The sequence below is a fragment of the Phytophthora ramorum genome, assembly GCF_020800215.1.
Source record: "Phytophthora ramorum isolate Pr-102 chromosome Unknown Phyram_PR-102_s0001, whole genome shotgun sequence".
NCBI lineage: Eukaryota > Oomycota > Peronosporomycetes > Peronosporales > Peronosporaceae > Phytophthora > Phytophthora ramorum.
The window spans coordinates 5815661-5835374 of NW_027150647.1; the positions used below are offsets into that span (position 1 = coordinate 5815661).

General features: G+C 55.4%; 8 protein-coding genes across 9 annotated transcripts; 7 read left to right on the forward strand and 1 right to left on the reverse strand.

Moving 5' to 3' along the window:
* Nucleotides 1-547: 547 nt before the first annotated feature.
* KRP23_1521 (uncharacterized protein) lies at nt 548-3328 on the reverse strand (the record flags this gene model as incomplete). Of its 2 annotated transcripts, none has more annotated exons than XM_067886026.1 (1): nt 548-3328. In XM_067886026.1, one exon carries the CDS (start codon nt 3326-3328, stop codon nt 548-550), a length of 2781 nt encoding a protein of 926 aa, XP_067752097.1. The 2 variants fall into 2 exon arrangements, with proteins under 2 accessions (XP_067752097.1, XP_067752096.1); XM_067886025.1 differs by having other exon boundaries at nt 548-2551.
* A 184-nt stretch (nt 3329-3512) lies between these two features.
* On the forward strand, nt 3513-4677 carry KRP23_1522 (uncharacterized protein; the record flags this gene model as incomplete). The annotated part of the gene is made up of 2 exons (XM_067886037.1): nt 3513-3578; nt 3640-4677. The coding sequence occupies 2 exons, from the start codon at nt 3513-3515 to the stop codon at nt 4675-4677; spliced, it is 1104 nt and encodes a 367-aa protein (XP_067752098.1).
* A 377-nt stretch (nt 4678-5054) lies between these two features.
* Nucleotides 5055-5978, forward strand: KRP23_1523 (Uridine phosphorylase 1; the record flags this gene model as incomplete). The annotated part of the gene is made up of 1 exon (XM_067886049.1): nt 5055-5978. One exon carries the CDS (start codon nt 5055-5057, stop codon nt 5976-5978), a length of 924 nt encoding a protein of 307 aa, XP_067752099.1.
* Nucleotides 5979-6231: 253 nt separating this feature from the next.
* On the forward strand, nt 6232-7674 carry KRP23_1524 (uncharacterized protein; the record flags this gene model as incomplete). The annotated part of the gene is made up of 1 exon (XM_067886061.1): nt 6232-7674. One exon carries the CDS (start codon nt 6232-6234, stop codon nt 7672-7674), a length of 1443 nt encoding a protein of 480 aa, XP_067752100.1.
* A 101-nt stretch (nt 7675-7775) lies between these two features.
* On the forward strand, nt 7776-9290 carry KRP23_1525 (Phenylalanine--tRNA ligase, chloroplastic/mitochondrial; the record flags this gene model as incomplete). The annotated part of the gene is made up of 5 exons (XM_067886072.1): nt 7776-7893; nt 7963-8119; nt 8196-8979; nt 9053-9169; nt 9240-9290. The coding sequence occupies 5 exons, from the start codon at nt 7776-7778 to the stop codon at nt 9288-9290; spliced, it is 1227 nt and encodes a 408-aa protein (XP_067752101.1).
* Nucleotides 9291-10267: 977 nt separating this feature from the next.
* On the forward strand, nt 10268-12454 carry KRP23_1526 (DENN domain-containing protein 1C; the record flags this gene model as incomplete). Its single annotated transcript, XM_067886084.1, has 1 exon — nt 10268-12454. One exon carries the CDS (start codon nt 10268-10270, stop codon nt 12452-12454), a length of 2187 nt encoding a protein of 728 aa, XP_067752102.1.
* Nucleotides 12455-14601: 2147 nt separating this feature from the next.
* On the forward strand, nt 14602-17235 carry KRP23_1527 (Gamma-aminobutyric acid type B receptor subunit 2; the record flags this gene model as incomplete). Its single annotated transcript, XM_067886095.1, has 3 exons — nt 14602-14631; nt 14692-15670; nt 15932-17235. The coding sequence occupies 3 exons, from the start codon at nt 14602-14604 to the stop codon at nt 17233-17235; spliced, it is 2313 nt and encodes a 770-aa protein (XP_067752103.1).
* A 200-nt stretch (nt 17236-17435) lies between these two features.
* KRP23_1528 (Protein ABHD11) lies at nt 17436-18864 on the forward strand (the record flags this gene model as incomplete). Its single annotated transcript, XM_067886106.1, has 7 exons — nt 17436-17494; nt 17584-17693; nt 17757-17790; nt 17854-17903; nt 18007-18070; nt 18158-18309; nt 18383-18864. The coding sequence occupies 7 exons, from the start codon at nt 17436-17438 to the stop codon at nt 18862-18864; spliced, it is 951 nt and encodes a 316-aa protein (XP_067752104.1).
* Between the last annotated feature and the right edge of the window lie 850 nt (nt 18865-19714).

Sequence of the window (19714 nt, forward strand, 5' to 3'; positions counted from 1 at the left end):
GCTGGAAAGTTGCTGCTTCTTGCTGTGCGCTAGCGGTTCAATCGGGGAATGAGGCTCTCGATAGAGTCGGCGGACTGCGCTGATTGGCAGAGTACAGTGCTCTCCCTCACTTTGATTCCCTCTTGACTTCATACACTGCCCTATACCTGTCCGGCACAATTTACCTGTAGCTTGTTCTGTGATACTGTATATTTACTAATTATGTTCGACACACCACACATGTCATATTGAGAAGCACTGCGGTACCATGTGGATGTACAGATACTTTCGCGCGATTCGACCACAAGGTTCACCACCGCAGGCTGTTGCCACAAGCTGTTGCCTCTACCGTTACGCTGGCCGCATGCCACGAGGCACGCGGACGGCCGCGAATACGCCGCCCAGCTGCTCCGACACCATTCCGGCGTCGGCCTATTCCACGCAGTACCACGAGCGAAATGGTAATAATGGATTCACGTTAAGGCTGGCGGCTTCAACTTGGCAAAGTGCGGCTGCTCTAGACGGAATATGGACAGATAGATAAGGCAGGTGCTTCGTAGCCAGCCGCTCACACGTCGTCCTGGTTCGAGTGTGGCGACTTGGTCGAGTCCCAAGCCTGCGCCAGCCGCTTGGTCGACAGCAGCGGCTCCTTCTCCTCCTTCGATCCGGGGAACGCGCCGCCTCGCTGCGGGACCCCGACGGGCGTCGTGGGGCCGCTCACAACAGTGGCAGTGTACAAGCTGTTCGTGCTACCGCCACGAGCTGGCAGTGCTGCCGAAGCGGTCAGCGAAGCGGTGGTAGCGCTCGCCTCCTTGGCCGCGCGCTCGTACAGCTTCGACTTGAAGGCGTACTCCTGACGCAGCATGTCCAGCTGCACCTTTGCCGGGACGCTGCGGATGATCTTCCAGAACGACCAGATCAGCAGCAGCGACAGATGCTCACTCACGAGGATCATGACCATGCGCGTGGTGAGCGAGAAGCAGGCGAAGTCCGGACCGAAGCGGAAGTGCGAGAAGTCGCCGCCCATGGCGTCCGAGATCTGCTTCGAGCAAGACGGCGAGTAGAACTCCATGGCTCCAGTGGAGATGAAAATAAGACCGATGTTGACGATCACCCCCGTGAGTGCGATAAAGTGAAGCATGTTGTGCCACTCGCCAATGCTGCTGGCCTTGCGCGGGAATGGGCGACGGTTGGTTCGGCACAGGCGGAAGCCATCGCCACGGGTCTTGAGCGCGTTCACGATCATGCACGCAGCAGGCATGAGCGGCCACAGCATCGAGAACATAACCACGAAGCCGAACTGCACCGTCATGTGGTGGTAGTCATCGTACGGGTCGTAGTTCTCTTGCTCGCTCTCAAACAGAATCGCGCGCGCCTTCGCGTTGAGCAGCTCCACCTCGCGCTCGCTGTTCTCCAGATACCGTGCCGACGACCGATTCAATAGGTGCGCCAGATTTCCGCTGTTGCGAGCAGTAGTAGTGTTATCTTGGTTGGTCGCCTCGTTACTGCGCACGTTGTCGGAGCCCTCGTTACGGTAAGACATCTCGGCCAGCAGACGTCGCTCGCCTTGGGCCTTGACCATAGCCATAACCTTGCGGTCAGTGCCTCGAAGTCGCTGCTTGTAGTGCTTGCGGTGAATCCACGGGACGGCCACGGCAATGAGCAAGTTCAGCAACTGCGTGATAATGATGGGCGTGAGGAACAAGGTCTCCAAGTCGAGGTGGTTAATGTCGAAGGTTACCCAACCGCGGCATGGAATGCAACGCGTTTCACGAACCCCCAGCTCATTCCACGCTGGCGGACACGAGTCGCAATACGAACCTGAGCGGTCCATATACGGCCCAAAGCAGCAGTTGGCCGGGTCTTTCCAGATCAGCGCGTTCAGGAAGTTGGTAATCGTATCACCAGCCCCAGGAACTACGTACACGAACGCCAGTAGAAAGAACCACGTGTAGTAGTTGAGGAAGTCCATCAGGAATAGCTTTCGGATCATAGACTTCTCGAACTGCTCGATTGTCTTCCAGTTTTCCCACTCCGTGAGCATGCGAGCAGCACGCGTCACGATCACACTCCACTGAATAATGTCCACGAACAACCCGTACAGGATACCACCGCCTAGAATGTAGAACCACTGCGCCGAAAAGAGCCCTCTGTCAGGGTAGCGAACTTTTAGCACCTCAAACGCGGTGATCCAGATCGCAATCACGAACATCATGATAGAGATCTGCACCACCATAAAGGTAACCACGGCCAAATACTTCGGGAACCTCTTCCAGCTCGGGTAGTATTGGTCAGGCAAGCCAGTGACTGGATTCACGAAGGCATCGCCGCGGAATTTCGGGTTGCGGTATACAATCGTGTTGGTTTCAATGTCGTTTGCCCACATGTGGTTGAGTTCATTGTTCCGGCGGGACCAAGCTTTGAGAAACCAGTAGCTCCAGACCACCGAAATGAGGATTGCCCAGACCACAAGCACGCGCATGTACATGGGCGTACCCATAACACCACGCAGGCAAGTCAACAGCACCCCGAGCAGCGCGATCGGCACCAAAAACTTGTTGTAGAAGTCCATGAACGCGAAGTAGTACCCGACCTTCTCGCCAAAATGAGCTCTCACTTTCTGCAAGAAACTCTCCGACAGAAACTCCAGCTTCTGCGTCCCGATGAACGTCTTCAACAAGTATCTGTTGGTAGCTGGGTCGTGCACTGGGAATATCGAGCGCACATTCGGGTGGTCTTGCGTGATCTTGGCCGTCTCTCGGATAATGTGGTCAATCACCTGGATCCTCTCCGCGGGGGTGACAATGGGGCTGCTCTGCACCACCGAGTCCACTTCGCGCGAGTTGCCACTGCGCAGCCACGTCTGGAACCGCAGGCGTCGGCCATAGATCGACAGCGCCTCGTCGTTGCCGCGGATCAGCAGCACAAAGTACTTGCTGGCCTTCTTGCCGTCGGCCTCCACTCTGCTGAAATCTCCTTCCAGCACGTCCACGTCCAAGCCACTGGACACGAGCTTCTCGATGAGTCTGCCTTCGACTCCGGCGCCAATGTCCACCGCCACGTCAACATCCACCGTCGTCGCCTTCTTGATGGATGAACCCCTTCTCGTCACAATGGCAAAATCGTAGGTGGCGCCCTCTAGCTCCGCGCCCTTGAGGTAGCGATACGTGCCTGGATGCACCACCAGCGGCTGCCCTGGCAGCGGCGACACGGGCGACTCGAAGGTCCATTGGTCGTCCTGCAGCGCCAGGCTCATGGCACCCGCCGACAGGTGGCGCTCGCTGCGGCTCTGTGTTAGGCCGGCGATCGGCACGGGCGTCACCTCAGGCGCGAGGTCGTCGTCCTCCATTGGCCTTCTTCTCTGGCGTGGATCTGATTCTATCGAGATCATATGAATAAGTCGGCAGTGTTTTATACACTAAAGAGGAGCTATCATTTAGATATCGATGCATACTGAAGTTCAGTGTCTTTTCAACAGCCGCGAAGAGTCACGGAAGAGAAAGTTACTGCGACTGCAGCGAGAAGGCACGAAGATGGCAATGAAGACGTCGGCGCTCCGCTCAGCAGCGCCCGATGCAGCCCACGACGCCTATGCCAAGGTAGTGTGGTGCTCTCCATGTTGCTGATCGGATCTATTTCCTCACACTCTAACGCTTACAGACGGCAGGGAGCGACTCCGAGAGCGAGTATGAGATCCTGTACCCCGGGGACGAGGCCACCCAGGAGATCCTATGCAACAGCGACTTCTACACGACGTTCATGCCCAGCACCGACACGCTATCCGAGTCTGTGCTGCGCTTCTGCGGGAGTTTCCCCGTGCGCATGGCGCCTCTGGTCGCGGCGGCGCTGGTGCAACGGTTCACGGATGTGCGCTTCAACTGGGCCACCAAGACGCTACAGTCGTTCCTGGAGATGGTGTGCTGGACCAGCGTCTCGTACGCGACCTACTCGCTGTACGGTGATGTGCTGCTGGCCTTTGAAGTCGGCACGTTCGTCGGCGCCATGATGTCCGTCTGTGACGAGGTTGTGCTCCAGTTTGTGCGTGGCCTGGCTCGAGTGATCCGCAACCAACCAGGAGGTGGGGACTTGCTGCAACGACTGGGCTTTGATGTGCCGAAGAACGGGAAAGCCCCCACGGACGGCCAGGAGATCTCGCTCATCAAGAACTTGGTGTTCGGCTACCTCGGCGTCGTGGCGGTGCGGTCGTTGTGGGAAAACTTCCACGACGTCAAGTTCTTCGCACTGTTGACAGCGTGCACGGGAGTGGCGTTCGTAGTCACGGCCGAGTTCTGCTGCCTGTGGCTGCCGACGCGACGTGTAGGCTTGACGCTTCAGGCGCGGTTCACGCAGGTGAGACGGAACTGGGAGGAGCACTGGCTCCGGTCCTTGGTGGAGATGCTCTGCTGGACGCTGTCCACGAGCTACTTGTACTACAGCTCGGAGGACTTCTGGTGGGCCTTCCGGGTAGGCACGCTCGTCGCTGTCGGCGTGAGTCTGAGCTCGGGACTCGACCATCTTGCGGACATCGACATCCAGCAGATCGAGAAGAACGAGTACGGCTTCTGGGAGGAGCGCGCGCTGGACGACCCGTTCATGGCGCTCGCGAGTCGCCTCGTGAAGGTCCAGCACGCACTCGAGTCGCTCGGACGCGCAGTGGAGGCCGAGGCCATGGACATGTACGAAAACTTTGGCGAGTAAGCTAGCGCCGCCAACCACAGGAGAGTGGACGAAGAGCCGAATACACGGACTGTAGGATTGTTGGTGGTGTCTTGGTTGCCTTTTTCACGCGCAGCGTCTCTCGTGCCGATGTGATCACTCGGATTCTAACCGTCCAAGTGAAGTTCATCTTCAAGCGTATGCTTACCGTCCTGACTAGTTTTGGCGTCATCATTTCGAGTCAACTAGTCTTGAAGAAAGTAAGCGCGCCAAATCCGGTGCATGCACACTTGCACTTGGCTTGTGGCTGTCACATTGCAGCACGTCATTGTTGCCTCAACGCCTTACCCGCTCGGACACCGCAGCAGCAGCAGTATCCAACTTTGTCCGCCACACACAGGTCTCAAGCAATAGTCAAGATGGCCCCCAACATGGACGCAGTCGCCGCCCCGCTGGCCCACGTGCAGAACGGCCACATCCGCGAGATGCACTCGGACGTGCTGTTCCACATCGGCCTCACGTGCTCGCAGGAGGAGCGCCAGCAGGTGGTCACCACCTTTGGCGACGTCAAGTTCTTCGTCACGGGCGGCAGCGCCGAGCGCATGACGAGCTTTGCGCACGCCGTTGCCAAGGAGCTGCATATCGCCGCGCCCTACGGCTACGCGCTCGCCCCCATTGGCAGCACGTCGCGCTACACTCTGTACAAGGTGGGGCCCGTGCTCGTGGCCAACCACGGCATCGGTATGCCGTCCATCTCCATCCTGCTGCACGAGGTGACCAAGCTGCTCGAGTACGCGGGGGCGCACGGCGCCACGTACATCCGCATGGGCACGAGCGGCGGCATCGGCGTCGAGCCCGGCACCGTCGTCATCACGTCCGAGGGCGTCAACAACAAGGCCGAGTCGGTGGACGAGGTGGCCGTGCTCGGCTCCACGGTGCGGCGCCCGGCCATTTGCTCCCCCGAGGTGCGCGAGGAGATCATCGCTGCGGCCAAGGACGTGGGGCTGCCCTACGCGGTGGGCAAGACGCTCAGCTGCAACGACTTCTACGAGGGCCAGGGCCGCCTGGACGGCGCCATCTGCGAGTACACGCTCGAGGACAAGATGGCCTTCCTGCACAAGCTCGCGGACGCCGGCGTGCGCAACATCGAAATGGAGGCGCGTTGCATGGCCGGCTTCTGCCACAAGCTCCGCATCCCCGTCGCGGTGGTCTGCGTGACGCTGCTCAACCGCCTGGACGGCGACCAGGTGCTCTCGAGCCACGAGACGCTGCAGGGCTTCGAGAAGCGCCCCGCCGCCGTGCTGCTGCACTACATCAAGACCAAGCTCAGCGCGTCGGCCTAGAGATAGAGATCCTGCCAATATAAATACGCTTTTGCCATCAGAAATGCTGCTTCAGAGACGCTGGGCGGCCGTTGCAGGCAGCAGCAACGGATGGCCATCAATCCAGCACGGATCACAGCTTAAAGTCGGGTTCAACCACTTCAACTCGACGGCGGAACAGTGCAGGCGCTTGAGAATAACCGCCGAATCTGACTTCACCTGCTTCTCGCCAACGCGATGGGCACTTTTCATTATCGCCGACCAAGAGCGCTCGATGTCCTCTCGAGCGTCGTCTCCGATCTGCTTCCAGACGCAGTGGCAGGGCTCCGGCCTGTGCGCGAACGTGGCGGTGAGCGGCATCTCGAACGTCGGCGGCGCCGAGAACCGCGAGAACCAGGACGCGTTCTTCAGCTTCTACGATCCCAAGAACGCCGCCTTGGTCGTGGGGCTCTTCGACGGCCATGGCAGAGACACAGGGCGCGAGGTGGCCCAAGCGACCAAAAGATACTTTGAGGCGCAGTTCCAGGGCTACTCGATCCAAGACTACGAGCGATTGGAGCGAGACCCGGAAGAGTTCTTCCAGCGCTTGTTCGCCTCGTGCCACCAAGCCCTGAAGTACATGCTGCGCGATCTATACGAGCGAGCAGGTCACTCGGTGGAGGAGCACCAGCCTGAAGGCTTCCTGGTGCGGCACAACTCGCACACGGGGACCGTGGCCAGTGTTCGTGGCGGCACCACCGCGACGGTTGTAGTGGTTTTGAACGGAGGACAGAAGATCTACTCGTCCAATGTTGGCGACTCGGTCGCCATGTTGACGTCGATGCGTCCTGTTCTGCGTGCAGATGACGTCAAAGTCCACGGAAACGACGGCGCCGAAGTGCACCGGCTGAACGAGCAGCTCAGTGAAGGATCTGCAAGACATGACGAAGACGAGCCTGACAATAATCGGGCACCGAAGTCGGAGCTCCTCATTCTGTCAGGAAACCACAGCCCCGAGAGCGCCACCGAGTTCATGCGTGCACGAGCTGCACGCTGCAACCCTCATGACCCAGCACTGCCAGCATTACGCTTCGTGTACGACAGCTCGGAGCCGAAGAGCCGACGTCTGCCCATTTTCACGATGACGAGCAGAGGCGAACTGCGCCACAACCCGCGAGGCGACTACTTCAAGAACGTCCGCGATGAATGGGCCACTGTGGTTGCAACACCATTCAGCTCGTTGTTCTCAGATGCATTGGCATTTACTCGTTCGCTGGGTGATCTCCACATGCACAGCTACGGCGTGAGCTGCAAGCCGACAGTGGTGGAGCTGTCGCTCGAGCGCGTCGTCGCCCAAGACCTCAGTCTTAGCAGCCACGCTGTAGACAACCAAGAAGACCACCTCGACAGCAGTGTATATGACGATGAAGAGGAGCGAACGAGCTGCGCGTCGAACAACAGCAGCGAGGAGGCGCCGACCACGACCGACTTCATGCTGGTGGTGGCGTCCGACGGCATCTGGGACAACTGGAAGTACCACGATCTCCACTCGTTCCTCCGCCAAGCGCACGACAACAAAGCTCTACAGATGCAAAGCCAAGAGGCTGGAGACTGCGTCCCTGTGGACGCCATCGCCACCTCGCTCATGAGTGTCAATCTGCAACGCGCAAGCAGCTACTTCGGTGACCAAGCGGACAACATGACGGCTGTGCTGTGCAACTTCAGCTTCAAAACCTAGGATACAGAGTATGTTAAACAATAGGCTTAATGTGAAATACACCAACTTTCAGCGTGCGTCCACCGCCGCAGATCACTATTGAGTGAGACCGTCCGACGATCATGATGCGCCGAGCGGCTCAGGGCTTAGGCGCGCGATGCACCACCGCGACGAGACGCCCCAGCGCTCTGCTGAGTGGAAACAAGTGCGCGGCTCGCGCGTTGGCCACCAGCGGCTCCGGTGCGTTCCGTCAGATGAGCTGCTCGACGGATTGACATATCATCTGACTGGGTCTCTTGACTGCTGCAGAGCTCGAGTGGATGAAGAACCGCGACCCGTTCTGCAACGTGGGCGAGTCCATCACCTCCAAGATCGGCGTGAACCTGCACCGCCAGCCCAACCACCCGCTGCACATCATCAAGACCAAGATCGAGAGCTACTTCGACGACCTGCACCTGAACCACGGGTGCGGCAATGCTCTGGGTTTTACGACAGGATTGTGGAGTTATTGATGAGGTTTTGTATATTGTTGTGCGCTGTAGAGCCCCCAAGTTTACGGTGTTTGACGATCTGGACCCGGTAGTGACGACCTACGACTGCTTCGACTCGATGCTCGTGCCCAAGGACCACGTCAGCCGCAAGGTCACGGATACGTACTACGTGGATAAGAATCGCGTGCTGCGTGCACACACTAGTGCACACGAGGTGGCGACGATGAAGAAGGGCTTCACGTCGTTTCTGGTCTCGGGCGATGTCTACCGTCGTGACGAGATCGACGCGAGCCACTACCCGGTGTTTCACCAGATGGAGGGCGTACGGATTTTCTCGGAGCTGGATGCGGCGACGCCTCGTGAGGAGAAGGTAGCGCACGTCAAGGAGGAGCTGAAGAAGACGCTGGAGGGCATGGCGAAGGAGCTGTTTGGCGACGTGGAGATGCGCTGGGTCGAGGCGTACTTCCCCTTCACGGAGCCGTCGCTCGAGCTGGAGATCTTCTTCAACGGCGACTGGCTTGAAGTGCTCGGCTGCGGTGTGCTGCAGCAGGAGATTGTGCGCAACGCTGGGCTGGGCGATAACGTGGGCTGGGCATTCGGCCTTGGTCTCGAACGCCTTGCCATGGTGCTGTTCGACATCCCGGATATCCGTTTGTTCTGGTCCCAAGACAAGCGTTTCATCTCGCAGTTCAAGGATGGCCAGATCACCAAGTTCAAGCCGTACAGCAAGTACCCGGCTTGCTTCAAGGACGTGAGCTTCTGGCACGATGAGGACTTCCACGAGAACAACTTGTGCGAGGTTGTGCGTGACATCGCTGGCGACATGGTCGAGCAGGTACGCACTTAATAACAAGGCCTGAACAGCCCTGGGTCCCATGTATAACGATATTTGTGTTTGTTTGCTGCAGGTGGCCGTCGTGGATGAGTTCACGCACCCCAAGACTCAGCGCCAGAGCAAGTGCTACCGTATCACGTATCGCCACATGGACCGCAACCTGACAAATAGCGAGGTGGACGACATTCAGGTACGAGCTTCTGATGGGCTCAATGGGTCTGGATGTCTAGCTAACGCGTTATCTTGCTGCTGCATTGTAGGAGATCGTTCGTGCTACGATGGTGAAGGAGCTCGGCGTTGAGCTCAGATAGATAGCAGGACTTGGTGTTGATGTACGAAAAAGGTTTTGCGAGTTGAGCTGGTGAGGCGGTGGATGAAGGAAGGATGCAGCAAACTGGAAAAATCAAACAACCAAACTTCTGCGGTGGCAGTTTTGGTCCTTATCGTAGAACTCAGCCTCGGTAGCTGGATTGCTCGCATGACTTAGGCGGTTTTTGAAACGGACTCGGCAAGTGAGGAGGCGTCGCGATTGAAGACGAAATTGGCCAGGTCAAACTGTGGGCACAGCTCATTGACACCTCGAAAACCTTGGTGGCACCGCGTCGCTAGCATGGACGAGTCGTCGCAAAGCCAAATGCCTTCGGCTGACGACTGGAAGCGGAGATTCCAAAGAGAAACCAAGGTAAACGATGAGGTTCGTTACGATGAGCAACTGCTTGTGCTTACTTGGCTTTGATTGTAAAGGTCAACAAGGAGCTCGGTCGACGCCTTCGAGTACGAAAACTGTATCATCGTCTTGTCGACTGTGAACGATTTCCATAATGAGCTGCCTTGTTGTTGTTGGCGCTGTAGGAGACAAAACACCAACTGGAGGAAGAGAAATTGCGCTCACAAGAATTGACTGCTCAACTGCTTCACTACAAAAAGCACCAATATGGCGGTGAAACTAGTGTACGTTGTCCTGTTCTCAAACTACAGGGAGGGTGCATGCCTGAGCCACTGACCAACGATCGCCTTTCATTGGTTTTTCTGCTGCGTCTAGAAACAAAATGGCGTGTGCTGTAACTGCGAGCGACTCGGAGAAGAGATCGCCAGGCTCAGGCGCATAATAGCTGGCGCAGACCAAACGTCAAGTCAGCAGCCGTCTTCAACCGCATGCATCATGATATCAGAGGACAGTGAGCGCGACAAAGACGAAGTCACCCCAGAGAGCAAATGCTCTGAGTGCGAGCAAGAGGATACACACCAAGTACAGCCCCCAAGCGCTGCTGGAGATAACGCGCCGACGATGCGCAGATCACTTTCTCCGGATAATACGCTGTTTCCTGCTGTGCTCCTACCCGCAGAGCAAACGTTAGTGATCGAAGAGCCTGAGGCGGATGACAGCAATCAGATGGACGATGATTCTCCTCGAGAGGTATTCCCGGACCTTGACGACTCGTTCCTGGGCGCTTTGTTCAAATATGCTGTTGTGCTTGCAGGACCAACGTCAGCCAAACCCAAACCAAAACCACGCGCGTCGTTCTCGGATCGCTTCAAAACTGTGGATCTTCAGAAAACACGAAATCCCCAGGAATGCATGGAGCAGACTGACCATCACGAGAGTACCCGTGACGAAAGCCGTCCGCGCAGTGCACCGGCGGGCAAATGGAAAGCGATATCTCCGAACGGGGGCAGTATGTGGTCACTGAAGCGCCAGTCGCAGGCAGTGCTGGATAATGTCAACGAAGACAGAGTTCCATCGCCACTAAGGCGAGCAGCGACGGGATTGTTTTCAAACCTCGTTCCCAATGGTCTGAGAAGTGCGCCATCCACACCCCCACTGCCCCCACCCGCTCCGGCTAAAGCCAAGATAGCGCCGCCTTCTGATGCATCTCCAGCATCGAAACTACTGTGTGTATATCCCCCCAACGCTGGCGAAGTCCAAGAGCTCGAAGGTTTACTAGAGATTTGCTTCCCTTACGGAGAGGAGCCACCGGCAACCAGTGATTTTTCGCTTGTAAACCTCAAGCGATCGCTGCAAGAACGACATCGGACGTACCGAAGCCCAGACTCCACCTTTGTGCTGACGATCGCAAGTGCCAGCAACCCGACGGAAATCACGTACGCCATTTGCGTTCGTTGTCCCTTGTTTCCAGAAGTGGAGGACAATTCTGAGCCTGGAGACCAGAAGTCTGGGGCAGCCTCAGCATTTGCGGATGGACCCACTCAGTGCTGCCTGTGCTTGCTGAGTCCCTATCCTTTCTTCGGACTGTTTTTCAAAGTGCTATATGGCATTGCAGTTCTCTGGAATGCCAAGCGAAGGGAAGCTTTGACGACAAGGAGCGATAAGACAGCTTCGGCTTCAGACAGCGTGGCCACGATGCTCGAAAAACCGTTAGGGATGCTGGACTTTGTTGAAGTCTTTCAGGGGATTATGAACCGACTGAAAGAAATGCAGATACCATCGATGGGCGGGTGGAGTCGAATGGTACTGTCACCGCGGGTCACGCACTTGGCTTTCCATCGGCCCCACAGTGCCAGTCTTGCCGTGGAGCGAAGGCATTTGGTGCTGGAGTATGCAGCTCCCACACTCTTTGGACTGCTTTCGGTGGATCAAGTGTTGTTCTTGCTCGGATGTCTATGTTCCGAGCGCAAAGTTTTGGTGGTCTCTGACCACGTCAATATTGTAAGTTCCTGTGTGCTTGCACTGATAACTCTTCTTCATCCGCTACAATGGGCTGGCCCAGTGATCACGGTGTTGCCACCAAGACTCAATGAGCTCCTAGAGGCGCCAGTGCCATTGATTGCCGGCCGTGTATCAATCAATTCCTCGTCAATACGGAAATTCTCGACACTGGACCGACCTATGAAGGACGTCATCGAGATGAATATGGACCAAAACGCTCTGCACATGCACGACGAGGATCTAATCACATACCACGAGCTCAAGCTCCCAGAGTGCGACGAGTTGGTTCATGAGCTCGAGCCTTTTTCAGCGCAGCTCTTTGGGAAGCATGACACCCCTGACTTTCCAACTGTCCAACAAGATGAGGCGTGCAAGATCATGTGCGCTAGAATCCATCACCACATTGAGTCCATCTGCAACCTTGCCATGTCGGAGAAGGACGGAGGGATGATCGTCGGGACGGATTCTCCTGAAAAACGATCTGATTCTGCGACTTCCTCCTCACCGTCGCGGGGCTCGATCACTCGCCTGGGTGCCCAGCGTCGCTGCAGTGCCATGGTCGCCGATTATATCAACCGTTTCCAAGAAACGCAAATGTTCAGCATGTTCACACTTCAGGCCCAAGACGCGCAAAACGAGAGCGATGAAGCCGACGCCGAGCATGACGACAGCGAGAACGACAGTCACGAGGACGAAGAATATCATTACGCGATGGAAGATGTTCCGTACGTACTCGGTAGCGCCGGCAAACTCAAAAACGGGTTACAGGAGCCCGAGGCTGTGGGTAGTGATGAAATACTGAACTAAAAGATCGATAGAGACTAACAGACTTCGAGTTACCATTCTCATCATGTGGCTGACCTTCAATTGCGCTGAGAGTATCTTCCCTCTTTACCAGCGGAATTGGTTAGATTTCTAGAGGGCAGACTTTGCTGGTCGACACTCTGTCAATGGTCTACAATTCGAAGACTACTTAATGTCTAGAAGCGTCCTTCAAAGGACTGAAGCGCCGTCTTCCTCACGTCCTCCCCTGGCAGACAAAAATGCGGTTCTGTGAGCTAGTGATCGCATTTGTCCTCTTAGTGGTCTCATTACTCACGAGGACACCAGCAGCCGAACCTCTCTCGCATGTTGCTGTTTATGAAGACATCACTTGTACCTCCTCGCCAACGAAGTTCATCTTCACTACTGAAGCAAGTTGCGCGCCTCCAACGAGTCCAGCGTGTTTGACAGTGGGAGGATCCTCCATCTACCGCTCGAATCCTTGTTCAACGACATCCGACTACGGAAATGTCCTGATCGCTGCATTCCCATCGAAATTATTCCTAGTGGTCAAGATGGACAGCGATGTCGGGACGTGTGAGACTCTAAAAGGAGTGACGGCGTACCTCTCCGACAATTTGTGTCATGGTGCCGAAGATGGTGCATCAAACTTCAAGGTCACATGGCTCGGCTTCCCTGGAACTTTTTAGCGATGCAAAATGTTCCAGCAGCAGCCCAGCGAGTACCGAGCTCAGCTACACCAAGCTTACGACGACAACTTGTACGGTAAATGAGGATCAGATATTTTACATGGGCGGAGCGTCAAGTAAGTGGACGATCTTGTCGCTCTTCACAGGCAGCAAGTGCGCCTCCAAGCCTGTCAATCTTCAATCGTTTACCTGCGATGCCGAACAGGACCCTCAAGTGGGGCGTGCAATGTATTCGATGATCCTTTATACTCTACCTGGAGTTACACCGACGAGAAGTGCGTTTGGTTCTGGTGTACCGTTCCTGGTAGAGGAATCGTACTATGACCGAACAACCTGCAAGAGTTCGACCATTTGATGATTTATCTTGCAGACGGATTTCAATGAACTGGTTACGTTATAAGGTGGAGCTACGCGCAGGTGGAATAGCCACATTTGATACTTTTAATTCAGCTGACTACTCGGGCACTCTGGATACACACATCAGTACTAGCGTTGATATTAGCTCTTCTAGATAGTGCCACAGTGTACTAAGCTTGTGCTTTCGATCAAAGTGTCGACAACGAAAACCCTTCACTTTCAAGTTTCTACCGCACCCGCTTCGGTCCCAGTGAGCTGCTTTCAACGCGTTACTATCAGCTGCAGGCTAGTGCTACGAGTGATTGGTATACCTCTATGGCTGGAATATCAAAATTATGTTTGACAGAAGCATAGCAATGTTTCGGAAACTCTTTCAAACGGAGAACCAAGTGTTGATCTTCGCAACGAACTCAGAAGGGACGAGTAAAAGCACGCGTTGCACTGTCCCACCGGTCTTCGACTGCTTCCTGCCCTGCTCACGTGGGCAAAAGTGACAAATAGCCTAATGCGTATGACGCTTCAAATAAACTCGTGAAACGAACGCCATGCTCAAATTGGCCACTTCACATCGATTGATCATTGCAGGGTTGGCCATGGCGGGTGCTGGGCAGGGGCCAAGTCCTGCAGTGTATTCATGCATGAGTGTCTGTCGAGCCTTAGCGTCCCTCGTAGCCTGGCAGGTAAGTGCAAAGACATTGAAATTAAAATTTGGTTGATTGGCCATCCCACTAATACTTCACTCTGTAGACGATAGTACACAGCTTTCAACCGTTGGCACTTGCAGCGATCGCCCCAAATGAACTCTTAGGGGCTTGTCTTGACGATGACTGGGCAGCCTCGGTCTCAACGAGTCTGTCCATCTCAGCTACGGACCGCGATTCCTTTGGCACCCTGGAACATCCATATCTTCACGGTGCTCTCAAAACGCCACGTTTTAGAGTAGATGACACGCGCACAGCACGGAACCGGGATGACTTGTTTCAGGCCGATTGTATGGCATCAGATTCCGTGTTCTATGGCGCCGGAGCACGGGTAGATGCCAACGGAAATATCGTCGAGCCTGGACACGTGAACGGTACGCTTGTAATGGAGATCGACACTTGGAGCTCCCATTCTCTGGCGACGATGGTCGTAGCAATCGTAGCACAAGAACTGGTACACAAGCATGTTTCTATTCAATTGCTTTTTTTCGTAGCTGACTTTTGTGCTCGTTAGTTGGGTTATGAGGTGTCATTCTTCCAAGCTTCTGGGTCTGCTGACATGACGCAGCGCATGTCCTCCGTCGGAACTGGTGTTTGTGCACCCACCCACGTCAACGTTGAGGTCTGGATGTACGCTATTGACCAGACTGCTTTCGCCGTGTATTCGAACGAGTCCTCGTTTGGAGGGAGCATCGGGTACGACGGTCTCTCGGGGCTTTTCACGAGCACGCCTGTCATTGAGGCGGGCCAGAGTGCATCACCGACGTACAGCGCTGATTTCTGGCGGGATTATCGCGACCATGACTCTCTGATCCATGAACTGCGTGCCTCGGTCCTGTTTCAAGGTAAACACTATCCCCCAAAAGAGGTTGGGTGCGCTGACGGTCTGTTGGGCTGTAAAAATTCCTGCTCGAAGTCTGAGGCCTGCACCAAGCGCGAAGCCGCCGGTGGTGAATGCCTCGTGGTAATTATGATGGATCCATCTTACGACACTGGCTATTTGCAAGCTGCAATGTCCAACAACGACATCCCAGCCTACTTTTGTTTCCTTGGCATCAGCGGGGCAGCGGACTACGTCGAGGAAGCGCTGGCAAACGATATCCCCGTGGTATTTTACAATTACCAGCCAGACGACTTTTTCCAGCGTCATACGGGCAGGATTGAGCGAGTATCGTTACCGTGGGCTACTCCTGAACGAACGGCGGTCGATACCGCCACGTTTGGAGAAAACGGATACGGAAAAGCTACAAATAACCCCGTCCGAGTCGATTTCCCGCGAGTACTGCTGGGGAAATACTCTGCTAATTTATTGTCGTCGAGCGACGGTGGAGCAGCGAGTCTAATAAATAAGCTGACATTGCAGGAGAAGGATATGGACAGCTTGCTCAGCGGATATGTTAACGTACGCAGCGCTGGTGTTCTGTCACAAACCGAGTCTTTCTTCAGAGTGGCCTGCAACTGGCTGCGCAAGCCAGAGAACTATCCTATCTGGAGTGCGTGGCTTGATCCACTCCCAAATTGCGCGTACGATACTCACTACAGCTTCACTTTGGAAGGGTGCGACTCTACCACGGAGGCTTTTCCTCGCCGTGCGAAATTCTACTGGAAATCACCACGACCCGAAGACGCCTCCTTGCCTTACACTTGTGATCCATACCATCTACCGAACGCTAGCTTACCGACCACACTAGTAACAAGTCGCTCATGTTCGTGGCTTGTCGAAAACACTCTCACGTGGCTCGCTTGGATTGCAGAGGGTACGAAGCCCGTGTGTGATAGTAGTTATTATACACACGATGTCTCCGAATGTGTGAGCTCGGGCCAACGTGAGGTAACATTCCGGTGGCTGCTACCTGACGAAATGAATGCATCGTTTTCAAGCGAGTGCACCGAGGGCAAGACGCTCCCGAAACCAGTTTTCATCGACTGCGAATACGTTCCGTACTCTACAGCGGCGTCACAGACAGTGCTTGTGATCGCATGTCTGTTTGGTGGAGTCATGCTGGGATGCATCGGCTTCGTGGTATACGAACGCGAGCAGCCCATTGTCAAGCGATCCCAGTACCAGTTCCTCGTGACAATGCTGCTTGGCGGTGCGCTCATGTGTTTTGCTACCGTCATCTATAGCGGAGCTCCATCGCGATTAGTATGCGCAATGCGACCGACACTAGTGTCTTGGGCTTTCACACTCATCTTCGGCTCGCTGGTGGTCAAGTCCATGCGGGTGTACCGCGTGTTCCTCTCGAGCTCCATGAAGCGGGTCGTGCTATCCACTGGTACCATGATGAAGGTGTTGGCCAGCTTCTTGGTTGTGGATATCGTGATTTTACTGTCGTGGGAGCTTGTGTCTCCATCTCATGCCATTCTGAAGGCAGAGTCCGTTGCTGAGATCGGCGGCCTTGATGTCGATCGCCTTCGATGTGCATCCAGCAGCTCCGTCTTCGTGGGCCTCTTGCTCTTCTGGAAGGCAATCATGCTCCTGGGCGGCCTGTACTTGTCCATTCTCATCCGCAAGGTCTCGTCCGACTTCCAGGAGTCCGTGTGGATCTTCACGTCTGCGTGTGTGGTCTTGTTCTCGAGTCTGCTACTGCTACCCATGGGCTACTTCGTGACGCTCTCAGCCTCCGCTTTCTTCCTGTTTTTCTCCTTCATCGTGCTGAGCGCCACTATGCTGGTCATCTGCCTCATGCTCGTGCCGAAGATGATTCGTCTACGTGATCTTGCCACGAGCGGGGTCAGCGAAGTCAAAATCTCGAAAACAACAAGAGATAAGGCCAACACCTCGTCGGGGGCAGACGCTCAGGTTGTGCCACTGGCAGTACGCTCAGGAACCAGCGGAGGCAGCAAGAACAGCAAGAGTCGCAACAGCAAAAACAGTCGAAGCGGCAAGAAGGACATTGTCAAGAAGGACATTGTCCGAGTCAACGTGCGAATGCCCGCGTTGGTCCGGAAGGCTTCGGCCAAAGTGAGTGCGCTGAACAACGCCACCCCGGTGACCACCTTCTCCGGAGCCCGAAAAAAAGGACCGAGGCCGTCGTGGATGCGGAAACGACCTTAGAATACGGCGAGTAATACACCGAGAAACACCTACTAGGCAGTCTTAGACGAAAATGCTCCTTTTTCCAAGTTGAAATGCCCTTTGTCAACAGTAATCGACCACCGAAACTTTGTAGTCATATCGTAAATGATTGCAGCATACGGGACACGTCCAGTCAGCGCGTCATTCATCCATCACCAAGCAGCAGCCCACGTGAGTCAATGAGGCTTCCTAGTGGACTGTTCAGCTCGGCTGCACGTCGTGGAGCTGCCGCTCGCAGGTGCGAATTGCTAGTGTTCATTTGAGTCAATGGGTGGTAGTGAAAGGGGGACTGATTGGTGACGGGAGGGGTTTTGTGGGGCTCTGCAGCTTCGCGCTGGCTCGTCGGGAGAAGAGCACGCTGTCGTATCGTGTGTTTGAGGACACGAGCAATGGGTCGAAGCCCACGAAGACGGCGCTCGTGATGCACGGCATTCTGGGTAAGGGGGGAGCGATTGGCGGTGTGGTGCAATGGGGGACTGACGGAGTGTGGGGTGACACAGGGAACAAGCTCAACTGGCGCACGTTCTCGCAGAAGTACGAGGTTATGAGAGGGAGATGTGGTGAGGGATTGCACTGATAGTTGGGCTTTTGCTGCAGACTGACGAAGGCGAACCCTGACTGGCGCTTTATCTGCTTGGATCTGCGCGGTGAGTTGCGTGCGGAGTCGAAGGGGTTGACGTTGAGGTGGACGAGCCTTGAGAATATGAGGAAATGCTGATGTTGCTATGGCTGGTGATGCGCTTTGTACAGGCCACGGAGACTCACCGTCGTTCTCGGAGCCGCACAATCTGGAGGCGTGTGCCGACGACATCTTGTACGTTATCGAGGGAATATCTTGTTGCAAGTACTAGTACCTACGAGTTGGTGACTCGATGCTAATTGACTGCGATGGCATCCACAGCAAGCTGGCTGCTCATTTGAAGGTGGAGCCGACGGCGGTCTTGGGACACTCGTTCGGTGGCAAGGTGGCGCTCACGTACCTACAGCAGTGCATGAAGCAAGACCGTGCACCGCCCAGCCAGGTGTGGGTCCTGGACTCGCTCCCTGGAACAGGTACGGATAATGCGTCGGCACTTTGTCTTAAATTCTTCGCCACCTAGAGTCTTAACCTCTCATTCAATGGTAGGTGCGACGGACTACGCGAGCCGTGATCTCACCAACTCGATTGAAACGATCCTGCCAGTCGTGAAGAAGATTCCGTTGCCAATCCATTCCAAGGTGCAGCTTGTCAAGGACCTACAGGCCCATGGAGTTGCACTGGGTGAGGCTCAGTGGCTCACCACGAACCTGCGTCTCACCAGCAAGAGCCCGGAGCTGTACGAGTGGAAGATGGACGTGGATGTTATCGAGCAGCTCTTCGGTTCCTTCTTGGCCTCGGACCTCTGGCCAGTGGTGGAGAACCCGCCCGCAACGGAGGGCAAGGACGTGGAGCTCCACTTTGTGCACGCCTCAAAGAACAACATGTGGACCCCGGACCTGCTGGACCGACTGGACGCCCAGCAGGAGAACCAGGTCTACCACCACTTGCTGGAGAAATCTGGTCACTGGGTGCACATCGACAACCCAGTGGGTCTCATGAAGATTATTGAGACCTACATGCTCCAGTAGATATGGAGTGAACAAGGTAAGTAGTGCTTGATCGCCGTGACTAACATTGCTTCACCGAATACAGTCATGTGAGATCTTTACCTATGGTGGTTATCAAGATCTGTACTCATGAGCCGTCCCCTTACAGGGCCAATTATATTTTCAAGGACACAATTGTAGTATTCTCCTGTATCCTCCATCGTTTTGCTGATGCTATTGCTTCTGCAGCGCGTCGCCAAATCCAATTACCGACCTCCAAGAAGTGGCAGTCCCATGCCGTTGAGTGGCCGGATCATACCGGGGTTGGTGTAACCTGCTGAGCTAAACACGTTGGGAGGTGCCGAACTGGTGATACCCCGCAGTCGAGCCATAACCACAGATTGTGGCGATCCGTTGAATATCCGCGGAACGGTCGCATTTCAAGAGCCGCCTAGAGCAATATATCCTGGGCCAACGGTGCTTCCGTGTGGGCACCAAATCGAATCATTCTCAAAGTTGCCGAGTTCTGAAAGCAGCCAAGCGACCAAGCGACCAAGCGACTGCAACCGCCAGCGACTACCGCCCAGTGATCGTAATGAAGCCTTTCGGGCTTCGTAGCCTTGGTGTGGCTGCTTTGCTTGCAGCACTTGCGCGTCCGGTTCACGCTACTCCTGTTAGTTTGACAGCCACCACTCTCTACACTGCGGCAAGTCAATGTGGTGCAAACCCTTCGAGCCCAGGAGTGCCTGTTCAAGTCACTGCAGTGCCTGTCGCCGGGAGCGGCTCGTGTTCACCAGACCGCACGTGCGGAGTGCTGAGCAGCTTGCTGTATCCAGATGTCGAATGTTTTACCTCGGATGGCACCGCAGCTGGCGCTTTTGAAGTGGCAGTT